This window comes from Cinclus cinclus, chromosome 3 (assembly GCF_963662255.1).
Source record: "Cinclus cinclus chromosome 3, bCinCin1.1, whole genome shotgun sequence".
Lineage (NCBI taxonomy): Eukaryota > Metazoa > Chordata > Aves > Passeriformes > Cinclidae > Cinclus > Cinclus cinclus.
In genome coordinates, this window is record NC_085048.1 from 36,519,691 (window position 1) to 36,545,914 (window position 26,224).

Consider the following 26,224-nt stretch of genomic DNA (forward strand, 5'->3'; position numbering starts at 1 on the left):
TATTATAATTGTTAACATATGAAGCAAATTATGAAAATCTGAAATATCAACCATTCATTAAGATGAACATAATGAAAACTTTTAAATAAAAAAGCTATAATTAAATATATTCATACATCAATCAGTACAATTTAATATAATTGAAGTATTGTCACTTAGTTTTTTCCCCCCAAGTCTTGCATAATTTTAATTCTACAATTAAATGAATAGGCTAAATTAGTTCCTAAATTTTGCAGATCAGTTTCAAACAGACCTGTCTTCTCTGAAGATACTAAAATGTATTATGTAGGCTTGTTATTTTGTGGTAGACGTACACAGTAAATTTACTAATACCTACAGGATTGATGAGGTTTCTGTGGCTATCATACTCCTTGGAATTAAAGAAAAATCAAAGGTTATCTGATAATTATACTTCCCAAGACTTACCACCTATTTAAGATTATTGCAGTAGGATGTTTAATAAGGAAACCTGATTAACCTGATGAATATGCTAAGCACCAGAATCCCACACTCAAATAAATAGTAGGGATCTCAAAATTGCCAATGCACACTAAGGACCAAATAGCCTCTGCGAATTATTGAACCAATTAAAAACACAAAATAAACACATCTGAATGAAGCATTAGCTATACTTTTTTCATTTAAAACTGAAATCTAACTAGGAGCATGTTATGTAGGATACCACTGTCTCTGTTACCATGGCACTTACAATACCAGACAAATAGCTATGTTATTATAAAATGTATTTTTGAAACAGCTTTTTTTAAACAAAACTTTGTGACAATACCTTGCTGTAAACTTTCCACAAGAAAGAGAGAGATATCTCTGTAATTCACTATTCAGGATTCAGGGATTGATAATACACAACATTTATTATACTGATGCTCATGCTTTTTACTTTCATGCAGAGTCTATATGTAGCTGTTTTACACAGTAAGTAGTAATTACAACTGCTTTCTATATACAGAGAGATGAAAAGGCTTTCCCGTGTAACATGTGCCCTCAGCCAAATTAAGCGGTGCACAAAAAAAAACATGTACATAAAAGTAAAAAGTACTGCATAAGCTATACAGAAAATGCTTCTCATCTAGAGCTCATTCACAGTTACCCTCATGGAATCTCATTTCAATGCAATACAAACAACACTACAGTCTGCCAAGCTTCCACATAATTTCTATGAAAGCATCAAAGGTGAAGATTTCCCGATCGGTTCCCCAATACAGATTTGGTGCTGACTTTACTGAAAGGCAAAGAAGAGATGAGGACATTACCTGACTGGACTCTGTTCCAGCAACACTAAGATCTTGAATGGATCTGCGCCTCTGCTGTCCGTTTCCTGCTGGGAAAAAAACAAAACAAAAACAAACCAGTGAAATATATTCAGAACAAAATAAGAAGGGTGCGACTGTTGCAGAGGAGCTTGGAATTTGTACAAATCCACAGAGACAAAGTGAGAGAAGGGGAGAGAGAGACAGCTGCAGAATTTTAACTCAAAACATGCTGGCCTGTCAACAAAAAGTACACCCTAATACAATAACCACTCCTACCACATGAATAGCTGCTGCACTCTACTCCACCATCTTCTGTCACATGTATTTGGTCAGGCTTAGTACTTGGGGCAGGAGCTGATGACGACATCTATTTCAAGTGCGTTACGTTATGGGGATTTCTAAAAGCTAACCGCGAAGATAACAGGCTGCCAGCTTTAACCTGTTGCTTTTTGGCTTGCTCAAGGAACACAGCAAGGACTTCTGCGTGTGCGCCACTCCCCTCAAGAAAAGTAAGAAGCGAAAGCGCTTCCTTCTGGTCTCCTATCTCCTTCAGAGGAACAAAACTATGTCCTGTTCTCATGCTCTGAGAAGTGTGAAAAGGGGACCGTTCAGCTAAATCACATCTCACTATCAACCTAGGAAGCACAATGCTGTAATCTTTTCCTCTTCTTCCACCTGTTCGCAATTATCTACCAGTGACAGCTACATAAAACAGTTTAAATATTAGCACTGACAAGCAATCAAAGGCATTTTCAGGAAACAAAATCTCCTTAAAAATAAAAGGAGATTATGCAACAGAATCTCTCTGGCTACTTTGATTTTTATTACAGTGATTGTTTATATTATCTCTTGAGAGCAGGTCAGCTGTCCAAAAGGAAACACCAAAATGTCCTGAGTAACAGCTGACAATGCTCAAAATTCTTGCTCTTAGCTCTGCATTACGTAACTCTGCTACTGGAGGGGAGCATCTGAAACATGTACTGCAGCCATGGCAGCCCCTCGCCCAGCAGCCCCGCACTCAGCCACCAACATAGCTCACTCAAAGCTCTGCAAAAGGCATCACATTGCTGACCTTTCAGATACTTCTCATTCAGCATCATTCCCACGACTCCAAGCCTATCCTGACACGTGTTTTGAATTGCAAGTTACTACAGAAATGTAAGACTATTTAATATTCATTGATATATTTAATAAGCCCTTAAAGTTTTAAATATATGTACTGTTACATATAGGAATACACTACCACAAAATAGCAATACAAAATGTTTAGTGCCACTTCATCAATTTGTCATGACTTTTAAAAATTTACAGAAGGTACTATAAGAAACAAGCATATAAGAAAATCAAGCAGGACTCTAAAACAGGAATATACTTTTTGCCCTGACTACAAATGGATTTTAATTGCGACTGTTCTATAGTCTTGATGTTTTGCTTCTGAAATTCAGGGAAAGTATATACTTACCTAAGTGAGAATGACTAAATCTGTTTAAAACTTTGATACTTGGGATCTTGTGAATGACAAATCTATGTCAAAATGTCTGAGCTTCTTCATTTCCAGTGAACTTTTTCACTATGTAATCGTTTAACAAACAAGATTATACATTTAATAGAATTTTGTGCTGTGGATATTTCATCTGGCTGCCACAGCTCAGCTCAATATTCAACATATGTGCAATCCACCCACGACTGATACAAAATTATGTGCACATTTCATTCAACAACACTGTTATAAAATTAGCTCAGCTGAACAGGCTTGCAAAAATATCTGAAATTCTCATTTCAGATTAGCAACATTTGTGAATTTAAGGAACCCAGCACATGTGTTGCTGAAATATTAGAACATGGCTGCCAAAATGTTAAAATAATCAGGGTGTGGTGCAAGAAAGAAAAGAAGATGCCTTGCGGGAAGTGAAGGGATGGGGGGCGGGGGGAAAGAGGGGCCAAAACTACCGTTGTAAAAAATGAACACCTTTAAATGAAGTATCTTCAAGTTAGTAGCATGAAGGAAGAGCAAGCTCTACTAGGCAATGCCATTTTAATTAGTATTGTACTGCAGACATCTGGCAAATAGCTTCAACAAGGCAGAAACAGACTACGAATCAACAAATACTTATTGCTCCAGATTCAAGAAAAATGTCAATTGAAAAATGTACTATATGACACAACAAAAATATATGAAAAGATCATGGGTACTTCTTTATGCTTTCCTCTCTCTTTATACTTTTCCTCCATTTAAAAATAACTTTCCTCATTATAAAAACTAAGAGATTTGTACATGGACAGAAGTTAATCCACAGTGTCTTGATGCATATTGTCAGGCTTTTTGTGGTTTATGGAATTTTAAGATTAAAAAGCAAATGTTACAAACATACTTCATGTCCTCAGAAAAACCCATTTCACATAGTGTTGTTTATTTTCTAAAATTAAATTCTAAAGGAACAGGAAACTTCCATCATGTCCTGCCCCACATAGTCTAGGCAAAAATAAATTGTACAACTTACTAAGCTTTTGATCACCACCCCCATCCAGCCGCCAAATATCCAGACCAGCTATGACCTCTCCTCCCTGCCCTTTAGCAGATACTTGAATCTCCTTTTACAGTTTCTTGTTTACTCACAGTCCTCTCTCTTCCTTACACACCTACAGGGCTCAAGCCTCTCTCACAGTCCAGGATGAGCAGTGACTGTTAACAGTGCTACAAGACATTTTGAAGAAGTTAAAACATTGATCTGAATTCCAGAAGAATCAAGTGATCTGGGAAGACAAGGGTGGGATTTCTGGCATACACTGATTTTAGAAGTAGACAGAAAAATTACAGATCTTACAGCATACATAATTCCTATCCACTTTCTAAAGACCCTCTACAAAATGCATCTACCTTGAGTAATCATTTATGCAGTGTCAATGCTATAAAAATCGTAATGCCATGGCAGGTTCAGATGACAGAATTACAATGCCAAATGCACACATGGTAAATGCATGGTGAAGAGAAGGCTGTACTTGTAGGTAAATGAGCTAGATGCTGCTTGAATGGTTTCTATTAACAATGTACACAAACTAGAATTCAGATTTTTTTGTTTCTTTAAACATAAAGATATTTTTGTACTTAGTAGGGTTTTTATTTTTTATATAAAAATATGTATGTAAAAATAAAGTTGGTGCTTATAACCTGTACTATGCGTACTGTAAATGAAAAAAAAAAATTGATACATCACTAGGCTATCTGGTTGCAGGATATCACCACTGCAAACTCATTTACTAAGCTGTTACACAAAGGAGGAATTATCTGACCCATTTTTCAGTTTTCAAGTTTTGTAAGCTAGTAACACAAAATAGCATCTTAAACGAACAAATAGTTCTATTCACTCTAAATTCACTTATTTACAAAGAAGAGCAAATACATTCTAAAAACTTCCCCTTCTGCCAATATTTTACCTTTAATTGATAAAGTATGTATTTTACGACTTCGGAAGCATAATCAGTTCATGGATGAAATGCAGTTGAGGCAACACATTACGAAAACCCCCAATGATAGCAGATGTAGTACTCATACTTCCAAAATAGCCCTGCCCAAAGCAGCTGACTCACGGTAAAATGCCTGCCTGGTGCTTCCCCTCTCCGGGCAGCAGCTGCTCTACCATGTGCTCAGCACAACTCCAGGCAGCACCACAGACCGGCACTTGTGCGGCTCCAAGGACAGGGATGAGCTGCTCGCCCCACCGAGGGACGTGCCCAGGGAAGTCCGGAGGAGCAGGGTTTGTGGCAGAAGTAGTATGGAACATAACTGGGTGGGGTTGAGCTGGTGCTGCCAGTTGGGGGGGGGTCTCAGAAGCTTAGGGGTCTAGAAAGCAACAAGTGTGTTTACAGAGGCCAGAACTGATGTCCTTGTGCTGAGTGAGTAAAGAAAGGGAATAAGTGAGAAATATACAGATAAATATAATTCATTTACTGGGAATATGATCACATTCTGTCATGTAATGATTAGCCTCATTTTTTTCTGGCTTTGGGATAATTACTGGAAAGCTGTTCTGACAACCGGAAAACTTTCAGCATAAAGCCCAGATTTATTTGCAGACAATTTACATATTCTTTCTGTAGAGCCAGTACTGTCTTTTAGCTTAAGTAGCTCTCTCTTCCCAGCTTTTAACTGCAGATTCATCTATAGAAAATAATTATTCATTCTCAGCTTTCATTTTGTGGGCTAAAAAAAACCATGCTTTTAGATTTGTTTTCAAATTTGTTTTGCATGTTTCTTTTATATGGCTGACCAGAACAGTATATTCAATTCCTGATTCAAACTCCACAAGGGCCAGTAATTGTGTCAGTGCTTATTTATCTTTCCCGGAAATGAACTTTAAGATCTCAGTTTTTCACAGCTACATTACATTTGTGGCTCATACTACCTGGGATTAATCTGCATGCATGTGCTATGGTCCCATGTTATCTTATTAGTAGAAACTGTTGTTAATACATGACTCTGGATTTTACCCTATTTCTATTCACATATTCAGTCACAGCAAAATTCTCCGTATGTGATAGTATAATTCTCCTTTTAATGAATAGTTGCTTCTGATAAAGCATTAACAGGGGATTTTATTATGGCTCATTTGATTTAAATACCTTGGGAGTAAATTTTGAGAAAACTCATTAATATGCTTGCACCAACACAATACCTTTTTTTATTTCTACAGGATTCTATTTTTTCATATTCCAAATTATCTTGAAATTCCCATCCTGTCAAGTTCAATTAAAATAGATCAGGTAAAGAACTTTTAATGACTGCCTCTGCCTAACTAAGAAATCAATAGACTGGTACGATCTATTTTGTGACAACAACATGGTATTATATCACACTGACTTCTTCATTATTGCCTAAAAGTTTCAAGGTTTTTTGGAAGCCTCAATGCTGTTACGGGCAGACAGTGTACAAGAGGCACTCATTAACTTATAGAGCTTATTTACCAGGTCCTCATCACGAGTTAACACCGAAACTGGACAGATGTCTTCACTTTCGCTTTCCTTGCTTTCTCAGGATTTATTTAATTTATGTCAGTGCAGGCCAGGACTGCTTGAAAGTTACAGTGGAAAGTTACTCCAGCAAACTTTTTTTGCCAATTTGTTAGCCTCAGTGCCAAAGAGGTTTTATTTTTATGGGTGCTATTGCTCTTTGGAACCTACTATATTATATTCTGCATTTTTACTGTAACCTTCAATAAAGTTATTAGAAAGAAACTCTTGTAGAAAATTATCTTTCGCACTCAACTTTATAATACCTAACAAGATTTACAAGGATGCTTCCTCAGATGACAAATTTAGAATAGGAGGAACAAAGTTTTTAGTGGATTTCTAGATACTATCACTTGCATTTCCTGTCCCTGACATATCATTTTGAAGTGACTTGCATTCTGTTAATGGTATGCCTTTCACAGCTTGGGATTGATTATACTTATTTTTAGGCTTTGAGAAGTATGAAATGAAAGAAAGAAAAACATCATGCTACTAACTAAAAAAAGACTTGGGATACATGAGACTTATTCATTAAAGTCCCAAATGATATTCCCACCCATGGTGCCTGATTATATTAATTTTTTTCCTATCAGAAGCCTTTCCTAGTAATTTTAGTTTGCACTAACTTAAACACAACAGCAATACCTCATGCACACATATTTTAGCCCCAGAAAAGTGCAGTCAAATATAAAAATTACACAGACTAAGTGTTAATGTTTTAATCACAAATATCAAATGGATCTAAAATTCTGTACATAATTTACCATAGTTTTTGGTTCTACTATTATCTGATTAAAAATGAGAGCCCAAACACAACAAAGATCAGGGTAAAACAATTACCTAGACAGGAATTTTTCAACTTAGGTCCATTTTCACCAAATGAGGTACTCCAATACAAGACTGCATATAAAATTCTGCTCTCTAAGAAGATTCTGAACACCAAGATCATTAGAGAAAAAGTCCTTTATCAGTAGAAGTAAATTTGAATTAGAAGACTGAATAATTTACTGATAAAAGTTAGTTTGTAGTAAAATATCATGCTCCTCTTTACTGAAGCATTATAAAAAATTTAGTGGGATAATTTCTGGACCTGTCCTAAAGCAACTGGAGCAAGAAGTATTTTAGCAGTCTGATCATTATTCCGGCATCTTAACCAATTGACCCGTTCACCTGGTCTGCGATACCTGGTATGATGATCTCAGGGACATCCAGAATGTTGCCAAATGAAGCAGTTTTACGATGGCCTCGTTTAGGCTTGGAATAGGCTGAAAAAATACACATATACAATACACATGCAAAACACTAAAATGGCAAGAGCAAAATTATTAAATTCCTAATACTGCATTGTTCATATACTTGGTTAAACTAGAGTTCATGCAAAAATGTGTCATGCAGAATAAACTGCATTGCCTTCCACTCATGCTTACACATAGTAAAGCAACTGTTAAAAAGCAAAAAATGCAGAACTAGCCATCATTACAACACAGTGTAATTAGTTATAGTTAGCAACATAAAAGTCAAACACAGAAAGCAGCATGGCAACACAGAAGGGAAAACCAAATGTAATTATCCAACCAGAGAATACATTAAATTATTTCAGTTCACCAGTACATTCAGAAAAAAAAAAAAAAACCAAAACTTGATTGCCTGAACTTAACTAACATTTTCTGTTTAGTGTTGGGTACAAACTATTTTAAGAAAAAATCTAATTGCTAGGTACTTCTGTTTCTTTAAATCACCTCCTTTCAAAGCAAATCTCATCTATCTCTGAAAAAATGCTCACTTTTATTAAAACTGACAATCATTCCTGCTGGTTACTCTTTTGTCCTACCAGTGAAAATTGTTTGTTTTGAAAACTGGATATAACTACCAGCTTTTTCATTTTTGAATAATGTTCAAGAAACATTATACATTTTAAAATAAAATCTAATCATACTTTTTTTAAATTTTACAATTTTGTAGTTTAAAATGAATAGTTCCTATTTAGAGAAAAATTTGAATACATCTCCCAAAGGCAGAACATTGTAGCATACTCATTTCAGTAAATAATGGTGATGTGCACTACATGATTTACTCTTGCATTTAATCTAAAGGATGATGGAATAAGATCAAAAAATTTTCAACCTGATTTAACAGCCCAGTCCTCCCCCAGACATGCAGGTTTTTTTCAGGTTCACAGCATATTATTTCTGTCACACAGTCAATGAGATTAAAAAAAAAAAATCAAAACCAATACAGTGCTGTTTCACTTCTTTTTGAAAAAATTACGGTCATATGTGCTTGACCTCATTTTTCATAGTCCACTACTGCATGAAGCAATTCCACAAAAAATACCCAAAGCATCCCAAACCAAAAATAGTATGTTCAATACGTACTTTTATTTCAAGAAAACGAAACCCTACAGTCATAAAAAACCCCAAACAGCCCTTAGATTATTCTGAATAGTAATAATTATTTCAGAGCAATGTACTTAAAGAAGACAAACTAGGAGAATTAAAAACTCGTACAAAGGTTATCTCTGCTAACGTCAAGAAGTTACATTAAGAATGTCAGTGACCAAAGTGAGTCCTGACATGTTTTAAAATAAAACCAGCATGGTGTTATTACCAAGTAACTACACAGATGCCTTCTGTGTTAAGAAACCTTTAGAGATATTCAAGGTGACATGTGCTACATAGTCCTCCATCAAAGACTAACAATACAAAGGACAGATTTTGGAATAAGGCTTCAAAATAAAAACATGAAAGTAAAAAGAATTTAGGGCAAGATAAGTATTATTTCAGTACCTCAGTATTTAGTAAAACAAGATCCTGGAGTAATCATAACGCAATGAAGAACAAAAATGAAATAGCCATGGTGCACAAGAAAGCCAGAATTTTGATGTGTAATTCCTTATTAATTGCAGTTACTCAAGTACCCTAATTTTCATATTGGTAGAAAAATACTGAAACAACTAAATAGCCCTGAACTAACCACAGTAATTTCAGTTAATTATTTAAATCTGTGGCTATATACCATAACACAAAAAACTTTCACATATGAAACTTAAAACCTGAAGTTTACATATATTAACAAACAATATCTTTGATGAAGAAAGGAGACAAGAAAGTGTTTGCCAAGCGTACACATTTTTATTAATTCACTCTTCTGGGATGAATCAAGATTGCTTTCACCATAAAATTATGTATTTATACTTACAGATAAATTCTAATTCTCTCAAAGATTTAAGGTTTAGAAATGACAGTTTATATCTGAAGGAAATCTGGCAAAACACCTGTAGCTTTTTTTTAAAAAAATACAATGCTTTCTTAACCTGGTGAAAAAATCTGATTACATTTCTCATTCTGAAATCTGTCAAAGTGGATTTTTAAGCTTATTTGGGAATATGCTGAAATTTAAACCTACCTCCTAATTTAAAAAGTATTATAGAGACAACCCTGAAGAAAATGTTATTATATAAATAATTATGCTAGCAGAGATGCAATAACACTATTTCAGATAAAAAGGAGAAAGTTGTGCATTTGGCATAGAACTGGTATTTCGAAGTCTCATAACGCAATTTTAAAAAACATAAAAATCTAATTCAACAAAATCTCTAAAACGTTCAAAATACTCAATTAAAATACTCACTCTTGCTGTGTGTATAATTCTAAATAAAGGCATTTCATCCCCACAATTAATAAAGGACAATCAAGACTGCAGGAATACCTTATGTATTTTAATATGGCTACTGTTGTCAACTTTCTGTAAGACTATGCATGTTTTACATTCTCTTTCTTCCTTTATTTCTTTCCAATTCCTTAGCCTACTCCCCAAACATCATTAAATTTTACCTGTGATGGAAGCTATTCTTGCTTCTATTTCAGACATGTCAGCACTCATCCTTTTGGCTTCTCCAGAAACAAGGGCTGATGGTGGTCGTGCACGAACATCTGACAAGCTCTCAACACTGCTCCCACGAGATGGGGGCAAACTCAAACGGCCAGGGTCACTCTGTTTAACAGTTTAACATTGTGTGAAAAGAAAATTCTGCAGAAACCCCTCCATAATATGCAACAGCATGTTTCTACAATGTGCGTTTTCAAAGGGACAAGATTCAAAATTTATTACACAATAAACGGCAATAATGTAACTATTATTGCTGTACACAAATGAAGTATCTGCAGCTTTGAAAAAAATCAGCAGAATTAGGCCAATAAGAGAATCTTTGTATTTTTGCATTCTACTTGAAATAAACCAAGGTATTTTCAAAATTCACCTAAATGTTTAATCCTTTCATGTAATACTAATATTCTGGTTATAAATTAAGGCATCAATTTTCAAACTTTAAAAAAAAAAATCTAATAAATCCCTTTAAATACAATGAACTATTTTTTACATTTCATTAGAGCCTTCCAGTTTACCTTTTTGGAATCATACAATACTCTCCCCCTTTCATATTCTTGATCTATAACTAAGGGGATCAAATTTTGCACAATTTTCAATGAGGACACATGTTTCAGAGCAGATACAACACTTATGTCTACTCAAGTCCATTTTGTTACTCTGGTTCAAAACTGCACACGTTGGCTTACCGGCTGCTTGGCTGTACTTTTGATTTGCTGTGCCAATTTTGATTCTAAACGTTTGATAGTGTCATTGGTAGAAGCTCCTTGGAAGTCACTTGGTTCCATGTTAGCATCGCTCTTGTTACTTGTGTTTGTAGAAGTGATGTCCATGAATGAACCTAGAAGCCAGTAAATGCATTCAAGAATGCCCACTAAAAACACTGAAGGGTGTCTCTTCACAGGCAAGCTCTCAGAAGTCTAACTTGCCTTTAAAGCAAAACTTTGAAAACGTTCAGTGAAAGACAAGTTGCAACACTGCTACAGAACAATTACTATAAGAAGCAAGAGGAGTAAAAAAGGAATATGTAACTAAATACTGTGATAACATTCTGAAGTCAATCTTTACCTCTCTTTGAAATCGTTAAGGTAGCTGTTATATTACAACACAACAGCAACTTCATTCACAATTAATGACAAAGACTATCATTAACCACAAAGGAGCACAAATATCTGAAAAATATCAGCCAAGATACATATTCACAGTTTGAAGTGATAAATTAGGTCTTTAAATCATGTGCTGAGAGGTGCAAAAACACTAGTAAAGTCACTGAAATGCTGAAGCTGCAAAGATTTTATGAAGCTTTATCCAAAAGAGCAGCAATTTCTTTGGAGACAGAAAATAATCCAACCAAGCAGAAGAAGCTGAAGACATGTAAGATTAAAAACTACTTAAGTGGCAAAAAATGTACTCTAAACACTGAGAAAATGAAATGATTTTTTATTATTATTAAAAGGATTTCTTTGAGGGCAAAACTACCAGAAAGTCTAGCCCACATTTTGTTCCATCCACCTTTCTCGTAATTTTTCTTGCACTTATTTTAAATTACTGTATTTACTGCAGCTTATCGTAAAACAAATACAAGTTTAAATTGTGGAGATTGCAACTTAAAGCTTTCAGGAATAGTGAAAAATTTTAAATTAACAGCTCCTAAACATTACATACGAGTAAAAGAGTGTCAAATGCTAGCAACATTTATGGGGAAAAAATGGAGATATTAAACCTGGGCATTTGGAGACAGCTTTTATTATAAGCTTTTTTTTTTTTCATTACATGTACACTTCAGCAAAACCATTTCACTGAAAACACTAAATATAATGTGGTATGAGGCATTAACAAAAGAAATAGGGTCTACTGATGCTCAAGATTTTGGAAATCTTTTCCATTTTGAGTTCAAAAATCAACATAAGAATGTGCTTTATAATCTATCTGTATCACTTCACGTTGCTGTTCTTTTTCTCTAACTTATACAAATGTACCTGTGCTAGTGGCAGAGTTGCTTTGGCCTTCATCTGAATACTGGCAAGGATACTGCAGAGGCTCATCAGCTCCTGGAAAGTACTGTGAAAAAACAGTAATTTTTTGATATGAAAGTAATTAGCAATTGTTTCTAAATTATTTAAACAGTACCTCATAATTTATAAGTGTAAATTATATATTACCTTAATAACTTATTTAGAGGATAAATGAATGCTATTATTTAAAAAAAATTAATACATTAGATACAGCCACAACTTTGGCTTTTTTCTCAAATCCATTATGAGTTATTATAAACCTCCAAAGAGGGGGTGTGTGTGTGTGTGTGTGTATATATATATTTAAGACAAATTATTTCCCTTCTCTAATACAGTAATTTTGATAATTTTTGTGAAAAAGAGAGAGGCAAAAGAAAACATACAAGCCCACCTTTGGAATGGGATGAAAAGCATACCTTTTAAAAATAAATTTCCCAGTTTAATAGTTTAAGAAATTATTAAAATACTTAGATAAATTTTTATACCCGCATCAAGTGTGTCATTATTTTAACAATTTCCTCCATGGATGGCCGCTGTGAGGGATCCTTGGACCAACAACGTGTCATTAAACTCTCAATTGGTTTAGGTAAATTTTTGATCAGTGGTGGCCGAGTACCTGCAATTGGAATTAGAAAACACCCTTCAATTTTTTAAACAGACTCTAAAATAACTGAGTGTCTCATCTCTCTCCAGTATTTTGCTAAATAAATGAAGGAAAATGCAGAGTTAATTGTAATCTGAATGAACTGGCTTGTGCTTAATTTTCTCTTGTATGAACAAAAACTGACAAGAGAAGTTCCACTGCACTACACAGCAGCAGTAGAAAGAAATATTAGACTTTTCATTCAGTAAAGGTTTGAATACATTCACTGATTGACCAAATGCATACAGCATATTACAAAAGCTAATGAAATGTTACTTCTTTCTGAAGAATAAAATTCTAGGCCAAACTAGGAAGCAAATAATAAAAGTCTTCGGTTCCTATGACGTATTCACAAGGAAAAAAAAGAAAAAACAGGAAAAGAAAAAAACAAACAAACAAAAAAAAAAAAGCCCAAAAGACTTGAAGTATTTTGAAAGTTGATTTTGGTCCTAAGAACATCCTGGAAAATTAATAGGTACTGGAACTACCAATTTTGTGTGACTTTTTCATGGTCTATACTCATTTTTAACAATGTTACTTCAACTACTGTGTAACTACTCAGCTAGTTTTTGCTTCAAGTTCCTCTTCTTGTTACAATTTCAATGAGAACAATAAACGGACAACCAGTTGTGTTTGATACGAGACACAGTGATGGTTTGCAACGAAAGCAGTAGGTATTTAAGAATATATTAAACAGAACAAGTAATACATGAAGTAAGAATCCCACAATAGTTTTAAGTGAGATGAAGTGCACTAACACTTCCTTCTTAAGAAGAATGAAAAAGAAAATAGAAAAAGATAAAAAAAGATAAAATTTTAAAGCAAAAGTAGGTACAGATAGGGAATTTTGAAGTATCCTTCCACACCTTACTAAGGCTTCCTGATTTACTACTAGATTTACACTTAGTTTTACAGTTTATGCTTTTATGCGAGGTACTTATCACTTCTAATCTCAATGTCCAATGCCCTTGAAAAACTGGAGAATCTCTTTCTTCATTAAAAATGGCATTTGCAAACATCTCTCTTGTGCATTATTAAGACTATAATATTCATTGGTTCTATCTCTGTCTGCCTCATTCTCGTCTTTGAATAGGGTATGCCTGTGCTCACCTTATGCTTCTATCATTTACTACTGAAGCAATGACACTCAGGCAGAGTACCAGCCTTCACTGCTTGCTTGTTAATTTTTTCTTCCAAAAGGTTCGCGCTTGCTTTGACGTTGTCTCTCACAAACGGCAGAAACTCTCTGCAGACACTTACTGAACTACTGCGCTATCATTACTTTATTACTCAAAAAATTCTATTTTGCCATGGTACCTAAAACCAGTAAAGCAGTACATAGTTACACCTCCAGCATGAAGATACTACAGTCTACTCTACTACCCTGACTAATGTTACATGACTGCTTCAAACAAAGCAGTCCATTTGAACACAACAACTGTGTCCTGTTCATAGTCTAAGCTCCTAGACATCTGTTCCATATAATACCTAGCACAGTAGAGTGCTGCTCCACAACTGCAGGTACCTAGGCATAAAGATAAAATCATACAAACAGCAGAATGAAAAAAACAAACCCCCAAACACCACAGATGAAAAACAAAGCTAATGTTTTTAATGCCTAATGGTTTCATAGTTTCTAACACTTCTAAACACAGGTTCAGCTACTTAAAGTTATACATTTCTTGTAAAAGTCCAATTAAAAAAAAAAATAAAAGAAAGCCAATGTACCTAACAAAACCATTATTCAGCCAGGTAAGATGCTCTTCTCAGATCACTTTTAAAATGGAGTGTTGTAATAGTGAGGACATTGCTCTTCATCCTTCTTTGTTCACACACCAGGTTACACGATAGCAGCCAAGTGACTCAAAATCCACACTGACACAAAAGTAGCAGTGTCTAACTAGTCTTTGTGACAGAAATGGATATTTAATGATACACAAAATGGAAAGACTAGTAATTTAAAGCTGTACAGTTAAGAGTGTTTAGTAAATTTAAAGGTCATATACACAACTCCAAACGCAATGAAGTATTTTCAACTCACCATTGTGAACCGCCCACATTATTCGGAAAGCTGGACCACCAATCTCATCAAAAGGTTTCCTACGGGTGATTACCTCCCAGAGAATAATACCCCAACTGAAAACGTCACATTTTTCACTGTAATTGCTACCTGGAAGAAAGCCATCCATATAATTTGACTCTTTTCCATGTAACACATCAAAAAGAAATACACTTTGAGCAGATCATAGAATCAGCTTGGTTAAGAGCTCCAAAATCACTGAATCCATCCTTTCACTAAACACCAAAATGTCAACAAAACCACAGTATTAAGTGCCATGCTGAGTCATTTCTTCAATGCTTCCAGGGATGGTGACTCCACTACTCCCCTGGTCAGCTTGCTCCAATACATAAATAGCTTTACATACTTACTTTCACTTCACATTTATTTTGCTGAGAAAAACAAGCTTTCTAAAGCTGGCTGATTCATGCTAACTTAAGTCAGAAATCACTTGACAGTATGACTTTTAAGAATACCCCTCTCTGGGAATCAATCCCTGCAGAAATCTTGAAATGTTTAAATGCATCAGTTTCCTTATATAATATAAACTGCAATTTATTAGGCTGTTGCATTCAGGATATAATAGATTATTTTTGTTTCCTGTAAATAGTCTTCAACTCACTTCTTCCAACCTTAGTGACAATATTCTAGCCAGTAACATCTGTCATACCCATTACTCTTTATTAATTACAGGTCTTCAGAAGAACACTGTATGAACAAATTCAGGAAAGTCCTCAATTCCTTAACATCTGATTTCCTCCTGGTTTACCATTCTTAGTCTTTTGTAATGTCATTACTTAATTAAAATTCTTTGACTGTAAGTTTAATATTTCTAAGACTCATAAGGTGCTGAAGACAGGTAGGTGACATAGAATAACAAATAAAAAATGTTCAGAGTCTAAAAAGAAAAGTACGTATGCTTTGTAACCATAACTCTTGCAAATGCTAATAAGAAATGTGAATGGCTAATGACATGAGAATAAATGTGTGAATATAAATTATAGGAGATTTGCTCATCTATCTTCAAACAAGGATTAAAATTGGCATATAGTGGCCAAGAGACTTCTTGGGTTTTTTTTGTTTGTACATAATCAGAAAGCATTATTTAGACAAATCATTTCAGTAACAGCGGAACTAAAGAAGTCTAGTTTCATGTGAATACCCACCATATAGCAACAGTTGCAACAGGCTCCATCCACTCCCTGTGAGCCCACTTCCTCTGCCCCCATAGCTCTGACAAACAGAGCAAGGCAAACAGCCTGTTCTCTGGCCAGTTCCTCCAGTCCAGCCAGTTTGCAAGACAAACACAAGAGACAGGCTGCAGCACAGACCACAAGCCCTCTTTAAGTGAAGACACTAATTTGGACTTCACAAAATTCTCTAAGAATGTAGATCTCAAAAACTTTACACCTGTATCAAAGTAGCTGAATGTGGCTAATGAATTCAAAATGTACAAAGAAAAACAAAGTCAGCTTTATCAGTCAGGTTATTTTTAAAAAGATGCTGGGGGAAAAAATGTCATGTAAACAATGGCATATCACTAAGGGAGGCAAAACAGTCTCATCTATGCATTCACAGCACTTCTGTAACACACAGCCTATGAAAATAAAGTAGAGCTATTTCCCTATCTGAGCAATGAAATTCTACTTTGTGGATGAAACTTGTTAAAGTGAGAGTCCAAAAGAAGGGAGAGAGTATTCTGCATTGTTTCCTTATGCGAGAGACTAAGACTGGACAGACACAATAACTCCTCAATCTAATCAAATATCCCAAGGCAATTTTAATTTTTTTTAAAAATAGTTTCTTCTAATGGGAATTCTGATATTAGAATTGCTCTCTTTTACTTCTTTCTGATCTATATAATATTATTTTCATTTAGATTATTTGACCTGTACAAGGCTTTAGGTGCCCTAATGTTTAAAATAGGGTGAAAAAATTTAATATTACAGCAACTACTTCACTAAGTGCCATGCTCTGTAACAGATGATTTGCATTCCTTTATTGCTCTCATCCAGAAACCTTAGTACTAGAACAGCACCAAAGTAATATTAGTCTTTATTCCATTGTTGAATTCTGATGCAGTAACACAAGCTAAGAAATTTTTAACAATTTTGACAGTTGAAGTGGTTATTTTAGTAGTTTAATGACTGTTTCAAGAGTAATTTTATATGCTGCATTGTAGAACATGCATCATACTAGATTCTGTCCTTGATACCTGTGTTTTTATGATGATTTGTCTATTTATCAGTAAATGCTTTCAGTTAAAAGTACATAAAAACAACTGCAAATTGAAGGTTTCTTGCTGCTATCTAACAATTACTGCAATACAAGATTTCTTTGTTCTACCTGGCTGGATTCATACACCAGAGGAACTAGGATATGAACTGTAAATCCCTACTACAATACATTTATTTATATCCATTTTAGATTAAGATTTTTCACCAAAAAAATCTAGCTTTAACACTGATTGTTCAATTGCTTATTTCTAAAAGAAAAAAGCCTCCTATTTATATAATTTAATTTGTTAATAAACAAGTATTAAGAGAAGAAGCAATTCAGGCTAAAAAAATACAGGAATTGCATGAATATAACATGACATAATGGAAAGTTTTCAGGCATCAGAGTGAAACAAATAATCCTCGGGCAATATTTGGAAGAAAATGGTAATTTCAGAACAGAAGTTCTAAAGGTGATGTTTGGGAGGAATCCTAAAACTGTATATGGACAGTCTCTGGAATAAGGACAGTAAAAGAAAAGATCCATATGTGGATCCATAATCTGAGAAACAACCCCTGCACATAGGCACTTGCCAAATATATCAAATCAAAGACACCTGCTTCCTAAGGCAGGAGGATGACTTTTCCAGACCATTGGAAAACTGCATTGATAATTAAGGCACAGAGAGGTTAAAAAGTGTTTAATCTGCAATTTAGTATCTATGGGACTATTTCTTTGATAATCATGCAGCAATTACAGGTATCTAATTATCAAGTATCATCAGTCTTTCCCGATTACACTCCAAGAAATAGCTTGTTTTCCTAATTAAACAAATTAAATGATATTAACAAGTTCCTCAGTATGTAGGAAAGAGGAAGTACATCAAAACTCTAGATTACACAAAAAGCAGATGAAGATGGGAGTTACAAGAAAGCAGGGGATCAAAAAAGAAGGCAATTATGTTCAATTTAGAGACTCTAACAGGGAAATTCTGAAGATAAAAGCTGATCAGAGTAGGGAGTGAAAGTAATGACAGTGTATTTAAATGACAGAAGAGTTTGAAATTATTTAAGAATCTCAGAAACAGCAAAACTGTGGGTAAAGAGCCCTCTGGCTGTATTTTACTTACTTACAAAATAAAGAACTGTAGCTGTCTAAAGGTACTCCTTATGTAAATCTCAGCAATGACAAATAAATGTTCCATATCTTCACGTACTTAAATGTCTAATATCAACATGAGAGAGCAGTGCTGCTCTTCAAACCTCTGCACAATTGTTTGACAATATACACTTATACAGATTTTTTTAAAAAGTTAGACTTCTGCCAAAACTTTCAGTTGTTACTTCAAACTTTAGTAAACTTTATTTTAAAGACTGCATGATGCTCTTATTCTTACATCACATTAATTCACAGTTGCATCCCTATAAAAAAAATGTAATATTAACACTGGATTTTTATTACCTTCAAAAACTTCAGGTGCCATCCAAGCAGCACTTCCTTTGTTGTTGGTCATGTGTGTTTGAATATCACAGGCTGTACCAAAGTCACAGATTTTTAGAACTGTCCCCCCAGCTACCAAGAGCAAACTGTCAAAGAAAAAAAAGTTATTAAAATTGTTGAATGAAATAGTCTGATAACAAACCACTGATTTTCTTAAATCCCAACAACGACCACTTTAATATAGGTGAATATCTTAGCCTTTGTATCTCAGTGCTTTGTTTTATAATCTGGGAAATATGGAAGGTTATTTGTGTCTAATTTGAACATATTATATATTTTAAAGCAATCCAATATATGTTGTAATTTATTAGTATTTCTACCTGCTAGATTTTACATTAATATCTTTAGCCATAGTAAACCACTAAGCATACAGTGACAAAAGTAGACTATCAGATGCCAGGGGCTGAAAACCAACAAGTGCTGTAACAATTTTATCTAAAGAAGAACAATCGAGACTCCCACTAATGTCAGTCAACCTAGCTATTTAATTAAATGGAGGCACTCGAAGTTACATGTGAGCAACTCTCAAAATCAAAACTGGGGAATACAAGAAAGAATTAAAGATTTAAACTGTGGCTTCATGTTATAACTTTACCTGGTAATAACTGCAGATTACCACCAAAAAGGGATGATTCTGCTGATCCTCAAATACCTGTTTCTACCTAATCTGTGGAGTCAGATCTGAAGCTGTAATATGAGCCAGATGACAAACTGTGTAGAAAACTATTACATTTTGTTTTGGTGGAAAGTGATGGGACCTTCCGACAGGGGTAGTGGAACAGGCGGAAGGAGCAGATAAAGGAGGATGGCCACGTGGTGAAAGAGCTCTAATGCAACAGATTAAATATGACATTAGAACCAATCACCCCCCCCCAGTACTTCCCCACTGAACATCACAACCATTCCAAAACAGGAAGATTTTAAATGCCTCTGATTAGAAGCCCTATTCCTAATAAAATCCTCTTCCATGATGCAGAGCAGGAGCAGGGTATTTTTCCAGTTTAACAGAAAGTTACTGAATAGTTAATTTTCTGTATCATAAACCATAATTCTGTAACTGAAGTTTCAAATACACAGCTTTCATTTGGAATACAGTACATCCAAAGTTAGTACCAATTAGAGACATTTCTTTTAAATGCAATGAAATTATTATAAATGATCATAAATACCAATTGTAAGAAAATACGAAAAATTAACTATAAACCTACTTTGGTGGTTTCAGGTCTCTGTGAATCAGAGCCTTTGGCTTCATACTGTGGAGATATGCCACTCCTTGGGAACACTGTAAACACCAACTCATGGCATGTGCAGCAGTATAATGAGGCAGAGGTTCAGCACCATGCAGTACTGCAAAACAAAGGCACAAACTAAAAAGAACTTTATTGCATATTACAACAGATACAATGGAGTTAACAAAACACCAGTCAGAAAGCTCTATGGAATCTAAGTAATGACCAACACCTCATTACTTCAACTAAAAATATCCTTCTGCAGACTGTTAAAATAACAGAAATGTCAAAAGTATTTCCTACTTTTTTAGTATGCTTTCCATAATAATTTCTGTTAAAATTCAATATGAAGGATGTTGCTTGTTACCAGCTACTCCTGGTAAAGTCTGTGTTAAACAAATGGCCAGGGAATTTACAAATTAAAGAAGAATGATCTCAGATGTTCCACTAGAAAAATCTTAAATTAGTTGTATAAAATGTAAGAAACTGCTATCAAGAACAAACCAGTGAACTGAAAAGAAGTTTTAAAAGGCACACTCTCTCTTCTCCTTAGAATTATTTTAAAAATTTCAAAGAACCACGTAAGAGTTGTAAGAGACCTCTGGAAGTCCACCAAGCAGGTCAAGCAGGCCACCTCCAGTTGCCCTGGACTGTGTTCAGGTGGCTTCTGAATAGCTCCAAGAATGGAGACATAGTTATGAAACAACTTGTAGTTTAGATGATGTCTGCCCAAATACTAGCACTTGAACTCCAGGACGTTGAAATAATACTCACCATTGTACAGAGAACCTCCTTCAGCATACTCCATAACAAGACACACCTTTGGGGGAGAGGGGACAAAAAATAGGTATATTGTTAATGCAGAGGCAGAAAACAGCTTTTGTAAACTGAAAGAGAAGTTCTTTTGAGAGCAACTGCAAAAATTCCATACCTAAACTAATGGAAAATATATCAGTCAGTTTGAAATGTATATATTTACAAGAAAAATTAGTTTTACACTTAGCTCTCACTGGAAGTTAGAAAACAAAAAGAATAAGCTCTCTCCTCCTCTTAAAACTTAAAAAGCAAACACTGTCTTCAAACTGCAGTTCACTGTCCTTTACTTTATTCCCTTAATGGCTTACAAAAAACATTAGTTAAATACCATGCCAGAAGAATTTCACTTGTACAAAGAAAGAAAAGGGATGAAGCATTATTTTAAACAATTAAATAGTCCCTACAAGAATTAGCTAAGGATACAACTGCCCTGCCACAGTACCCTCTTTTCTGCTTAGAGAATTTGTGAGACTGTTTGCAGCTGAAGCAAATCCTGAGAACTGCATGTATGAAAATAGGAGCTGATTTACAAGACACAATCATGTGTTGATAATGTATTTCCTTTTTGGATTGATTTGCAATTAATAGGACTGTAGATATGAATTTAATTACATATGTAATACACTAGATGCCATTTTGACAAACTGAAGTATAACTGGTGTTTTGAAACAGATTTGGATGTTATTGAAATAATTTATTTTTCATAGCAGTAGAAAGGAAAAAAAAATACCTGAAAATATCAACCCATCTACAAATCTGTGTATTTCCTTATTATGGCTAAAACATGAACAATATAGAAAATACACATTTTTAATATAAAATGCATGTTCTGTGCATTGATGTTTGCATATGCCAAGCTAGTTACCTTTTGTCACCTGACATAAGCTATAACTTACTGGATTTAGACAGGCTCCATATAACTTGACAATATTGGGATGGTTTACTCGTGACAGTTGTCGAAGCTGCAATACAAATCACAGTTTCAAACCTTGGGAAAAAAAGACTAATGCTTTAATTTCATAGCTTTAAATAATACACCACAACAGTAAATACAGTTCACTATGTCTGCATAAGCCCAGATGGTGATTTTACGAAATACAAGACTTATGTAATTCTTTGCATTTTAATTTATGTAATCAGGTTTGCATCAAACTGGAACTGTGTTTTAAAAGAAAGTTTAAAGAAATTACATTTAAAGAAAGTATTTTTGTCAGGCTATAGTAAAGTCACTCAAGTCACAATTACTGTGCAATTATGCTGTCTATAGATTTGGTGCTCTACCTGGAGCCTTCAATTTTGGGACTACATAAAAACTGTCTGATTAAATTAAAAAAAAAAAAAAAATCAGTCATACTGTCTGTTTTGACAATAGAGAAGACAAAAGTTCCAAAATCCCCAAGCCCACAACCCTATAAAATAATTTAATATTAAATAACATAACTCCAAGAACCTATTACTATTTGTACTGACAATTGCACTATTTTGCATTGGGTTTTTTTATCAGTACATAGTGGAAGGAAGCAAAAAGTAACTTTTTTTCCCCTTTACACAGACTGCTGAATAGTTTATACCGTTTACAGAACAAATACTATTTTTTCTATACACTTCAGAAGATTTAAAAAATCAAAATAAAATATTTCAACTGATGCTTGCACTGTGCAGGGTTTCTGGAATAGCAGTAATTACTGAAGCATTTCTGGGATTATCTACTCAGGTCTCTTTTGAACACAAAAATCCCAAGAGACCAATCGGATCTACTCAATGTTAAACCAGACTCCAATTAATAACCGTAGAACTTTCCAGCATAATGAAAAATACATAAATATTTACAGAAAGGCCTATTACAAACATGCTTTCTCCAGCCCTTTAGTGTCACATTTTACTAGAGGTAGTTCTAAATGTAAGAGTTTTATTTTTAAGATATTTTCTGTATCCTGAATATCTTAAGTTTTAACTGCATAAATACTAAGCAGCATGCCACGATGTATCTCATTTAAATTTAACTTTTGATTCTAGAAAATATTATATATCTTGTGAAGTTTATCAATATATCTGAACTACTCAAGATGTTTTTAAAGAAGCAGACATTGAATGAAAAAAGTGATTGCCTTTAAGGCAGGAATGTACTTATATATAAGAAAAAAACTAATCAAATTATTAGAACTGCTGAAAAAACTCAAACAGTTTCAAGTATCAACCTGATTGTAGTGGAGAACCTATGCTCTGGACCCTGGAAGTGTTAATCACCTCCAAGGTTTTGGTGGGTATTCCAGCTGCATCCTGACTTTGGACTGGGACAGAATCTAAGAACTGTTATTTCCCTAACTGTGTGTCCTTGTCTCTCCCACATTCTTGCTTTTCAGTTTTTATGAGAAGCAAACTAAAGAAGAGCTGCAGTGTGCTTTGACAAGTCTTCTGTTCTGTAAGACAAGAGTCCAAGCCTGGACTGGGTACCACAGGCACCATTTATCTTGTGAGAAAGGTGCATTTAGCGTACTAAAAGCTATGTCTATGAATTTCAGGAAACAAGCTCTACCAAACCCCGTATTATCCATCAAATGTACTGTACCTCTACAATGAAGGCTTTTCTTTCAGATTCACTTTCTATCTGTTTAATGGCAACATCTTTAGCTCGCCATTTTGCCTTGCAGACCACACCAAAGGCTCCCCTTCCAACAACCTAGAACAAAATATAAAAGACTAGAGTTAAAACTTGAAATGGTTTCATTTGCTGTGCAGGACCTCACAAAGAGAAAAGAAATTTAATTTAGAAAACTGAAGATACACAGGCTCATGTTTTGCAGTAGGAATTGGATACTACGCCATCAAAGCATAACTGGTCTTAGTTAAGCTTGCTCAAGAGATCATTTACAGAAGAATTGGAAAACACACATACAAAACATTTTATTACTAATGTGCAGGGACAGTATTTCAGAAAAATATAATCTCAATTATTTTGAATAAAATTTGCTTAAAAGAAAATTAGAGGAATGAGACTAGGTTTTTTTTAGGTTTCGCCCATGAAGTTATATCTATCTGCTCTATTTGTTTATTCTTGTTAAAAACAGGAATTAAGAGCTCTGAAATTTAAATGCATACACAACTGCACAGGACCATGACGAAATTGGGATGAGACGTTTAGCGTGCTCAAAATGATCACTTCATTTTCTTACAGATGACTCAAGGGTGTGATAGTAGTAAAATATCCTGCAAGTCCTCCAAAAAGAGCAAAGTGTCTATAAACTAAGCTTTACCTATTTCTGTTGAAGTCTGCTTCCTAGCTTATTTAGAATTAACATTGCTTAAAACTATGAAAAAAAACAACCCCAGACAACAGTCATAACTCTTCAATGTAACTTTGCAAAAGCAATACTAGCAACTTCTGCATACTATAGTGTTCAAGCAATCTTTAACCTGTGCTGTGAAGAAGCACTAACACCACCGTTATTTAGAGCAGCTCTTTGAAACCAAGCATAGAAATGAAAGCAGGATAGAAAGAAGGTCACTTTCAGTTACCAGTCAATTACATATGATGTTTAATTGAAAATTCAGTTATTTTAATTGTTGCTAAGAAGAAAAATGGCAACATACAGGAATAATGACAAAACATGCATGTGAGATGTAAAACTGAGATGAAGGTGGTGTCAAAACAGTGACTGCAGCCACTACAGGAAAGCACATACAAATGTGTTGTTACTCATATGCTCAAAAGAAAATGTTGAGGAGGAGGAAACCTAAGGCACACACAGGCACAGAAGGAAAAGGAGCGCCTCCAAATCCAAAAAATGCAAGGCAGGCAAGATGAGGAGTGGGGAGGAGAAACAAGGGGTCGAATATTATTTATGTAATCCATTCTTATGTTAGGTTCTTAATATGTGCTTTCCAAATAAACAGTGAAACTGATTTCCCCTGGGAGTGGGATGGAAAAGGCTGCAGGTGCATAACTCAAGATCTCCTAAAATATCACAATGGATATGAGAAAGCCTGCAATCAAGGCCCCAATCTGAAGAGATGAAAAATATAAATTTAAAAAACTCATCAAGATCTTGCATTAAGAAAGATCTGAAAAGAGAATTTATGCTTAATATTTCTTAAAAGTTTCATGTGGATATAAGACAGCTGCCCATGACAGCCACAGTGATCTACAGCACTTTCTTCTTCTGGTCTCCTTATTACTATAAGAAATATTTCTCTCTTTTACATTCCAGCATGCACTTAGCCTTCCAGGAGTTCCTGCCATCTCACCTTTACCTTCCACAACAGTGGTTCACCAACTGAGTCTGTGATAAGATATGCACAGGAGATGCACAGAACATGCTCCATTCTGCTCCATTAAAGAACAGGACCTGTTGATTGTAACCTCATCCCCCAGCCAAAGTGCAGGGCCTTGCACTTTGTGTTGCTTGTTATGTCTTGTCAAGATGGAACACATGCTAACTATTTTCTTGCGTTCCACAAGTGAGGTTGGAAACACCAAGCCATATGAATGATAGATGAGCAGCCTACAGAAATAGTACATATAAACAAATTGGAAACAATGAGTCACTGGAAGACATAAAAGTCCCAAACAGTCTTCCTTGTCATTTTGTTTTCTCTCTCAGACCATGTTTAGAATAAAACTGCCCATTTTCTTGGGGTTGGCAGGCCCCTCACCTACTACTGCCACAAGAGTTGTCCATTACAAAGCCTCTACCCACCTTGCACGGTACATGACCAAACCTACAGAATAAGGAAAATCTCATCAGTTGGTGTGTGTGCCATAAGTTTGCATTTCACAGAAATGGTGATTAGTGAGCACATAAAAATCCACCATGCAAGCACCTGGGAAATACTAAGGACAGTTAATGAGAGAAGGATGCCACAGGGCAGCTTGTGCAGGATACAGTGTATTGGCAGCATCAATACAGCTCCACATCTGCTGCTCCCCTACACTGTCAAGGAATCCAAACAGGGTTAACCAAGCGAGGGTAGGGAAAAGATGGCCATATAATGAATTCTCCTAGGTGGATACAATTGGCCTTACGGTGCAAGCCTCTGTGAGACATATTTTAGAATGTTCCTTTTCTGAATATACCTTTTCTCATACTCTTGCACAGTCTTCAACTACAACTCTATTACATTTAATCCAGCAACAGAAACAAAAAGAGTTATTTGAAAACAGTGCATATACATCAGTTAAAAGACTGGTCCCAAAATTTAATGAAGTATTTTGACTTTCTTTTTTTTACTTAACCTGAATCACTTACAATAGTTTGTGACAGGTCAGGCTTACTTTTTTTCTGGCTAGTCATATCTTTTCCTGATTAAAAGACTTGTGTAAGTCCATATGCATAAATACACTTCATGTATTATGCATACAATTTAAATACTATGATTTTTCAATATATACTATTTTTTTGCATTAAATATATTTATTTTCTGATGTATAACAAAAAAAAAAAAGAAAGCTCATGTATCTCTTAAACTTGATTCCACATGGTTAAATTCAGCTCATAAGTTGATATAAATGCATACCGTTTCCCTGCAGATAAATCCATGACTATTTGCAGGTTTCATCCTGAGAACTGGTACATATATTTCCA

At 34.8% G+C, this 26,224-nt stretch overlaps 1 protein-coding gene across 6 annotated transcripts in view; it reads right to left on the reverse strand.

Annotated features, from left to right (window-relative positions):
* The window catches only part of MAP3K7 (mitogen-activated protein kinase kinase kinase 7), a 47,660-nt gene that overhangs the window by 13,010 nt on the left and 8,426 nt on the right, over positions 1–26,224 (reverse strand). For 4 of the 6 annotated variants that reach the window (XM_062489881.1, XM_062489883.1, XM_062489880.1 and 1 more), the window contains exons 2-13: positions 23,212–23,322; positions 21,539–21,604; positions 20,601–20,646; positions 19,806–19,944; positions 18,559–18,683; positions 14,863–14,991; positions 12,664–12,794; positions 12,143–12,224; positions 10,853–11,004; positions 10,112–10,271; positions 7,463–7,543; positions 1,272–1,339 (exon numbers count right to left, since the gene is read on the reverse strand). In XM_062489881.1, coding sequence (XP_062345865.1) covers positions 1,272–1,339; positions 7,463–7,543; positions 10,112–10,271; positions 10,853–11,004; positions 12,143–12,224; positions 12,664–12,794; positions 14,863–14,991; positions 18,559–18,683; positions 19,806–19,944; positions 20,601–20,646; positions 21,539–21,604; positions 23,212–23,322 — 1,290 coding nt within the window. The remainder of the gene's footprint in view (positions 1–1,271; positions 1,340–7,462; positions 7,544–10,111; positions 10,272–10,852; positions 11,005–12,142; positions 12,225–12,663; positions 12,795–14,862; positions 14,992–18,558; positions 18,684–19,805; positions 19,945–20,600; positions 20,647–21,538; positions 21,605–23,211; positions 23,323–26,224) is intronic. The other 2 variants (XM_062489882.1, XM_062489884.1) reach the window with 2 other exon arrangements.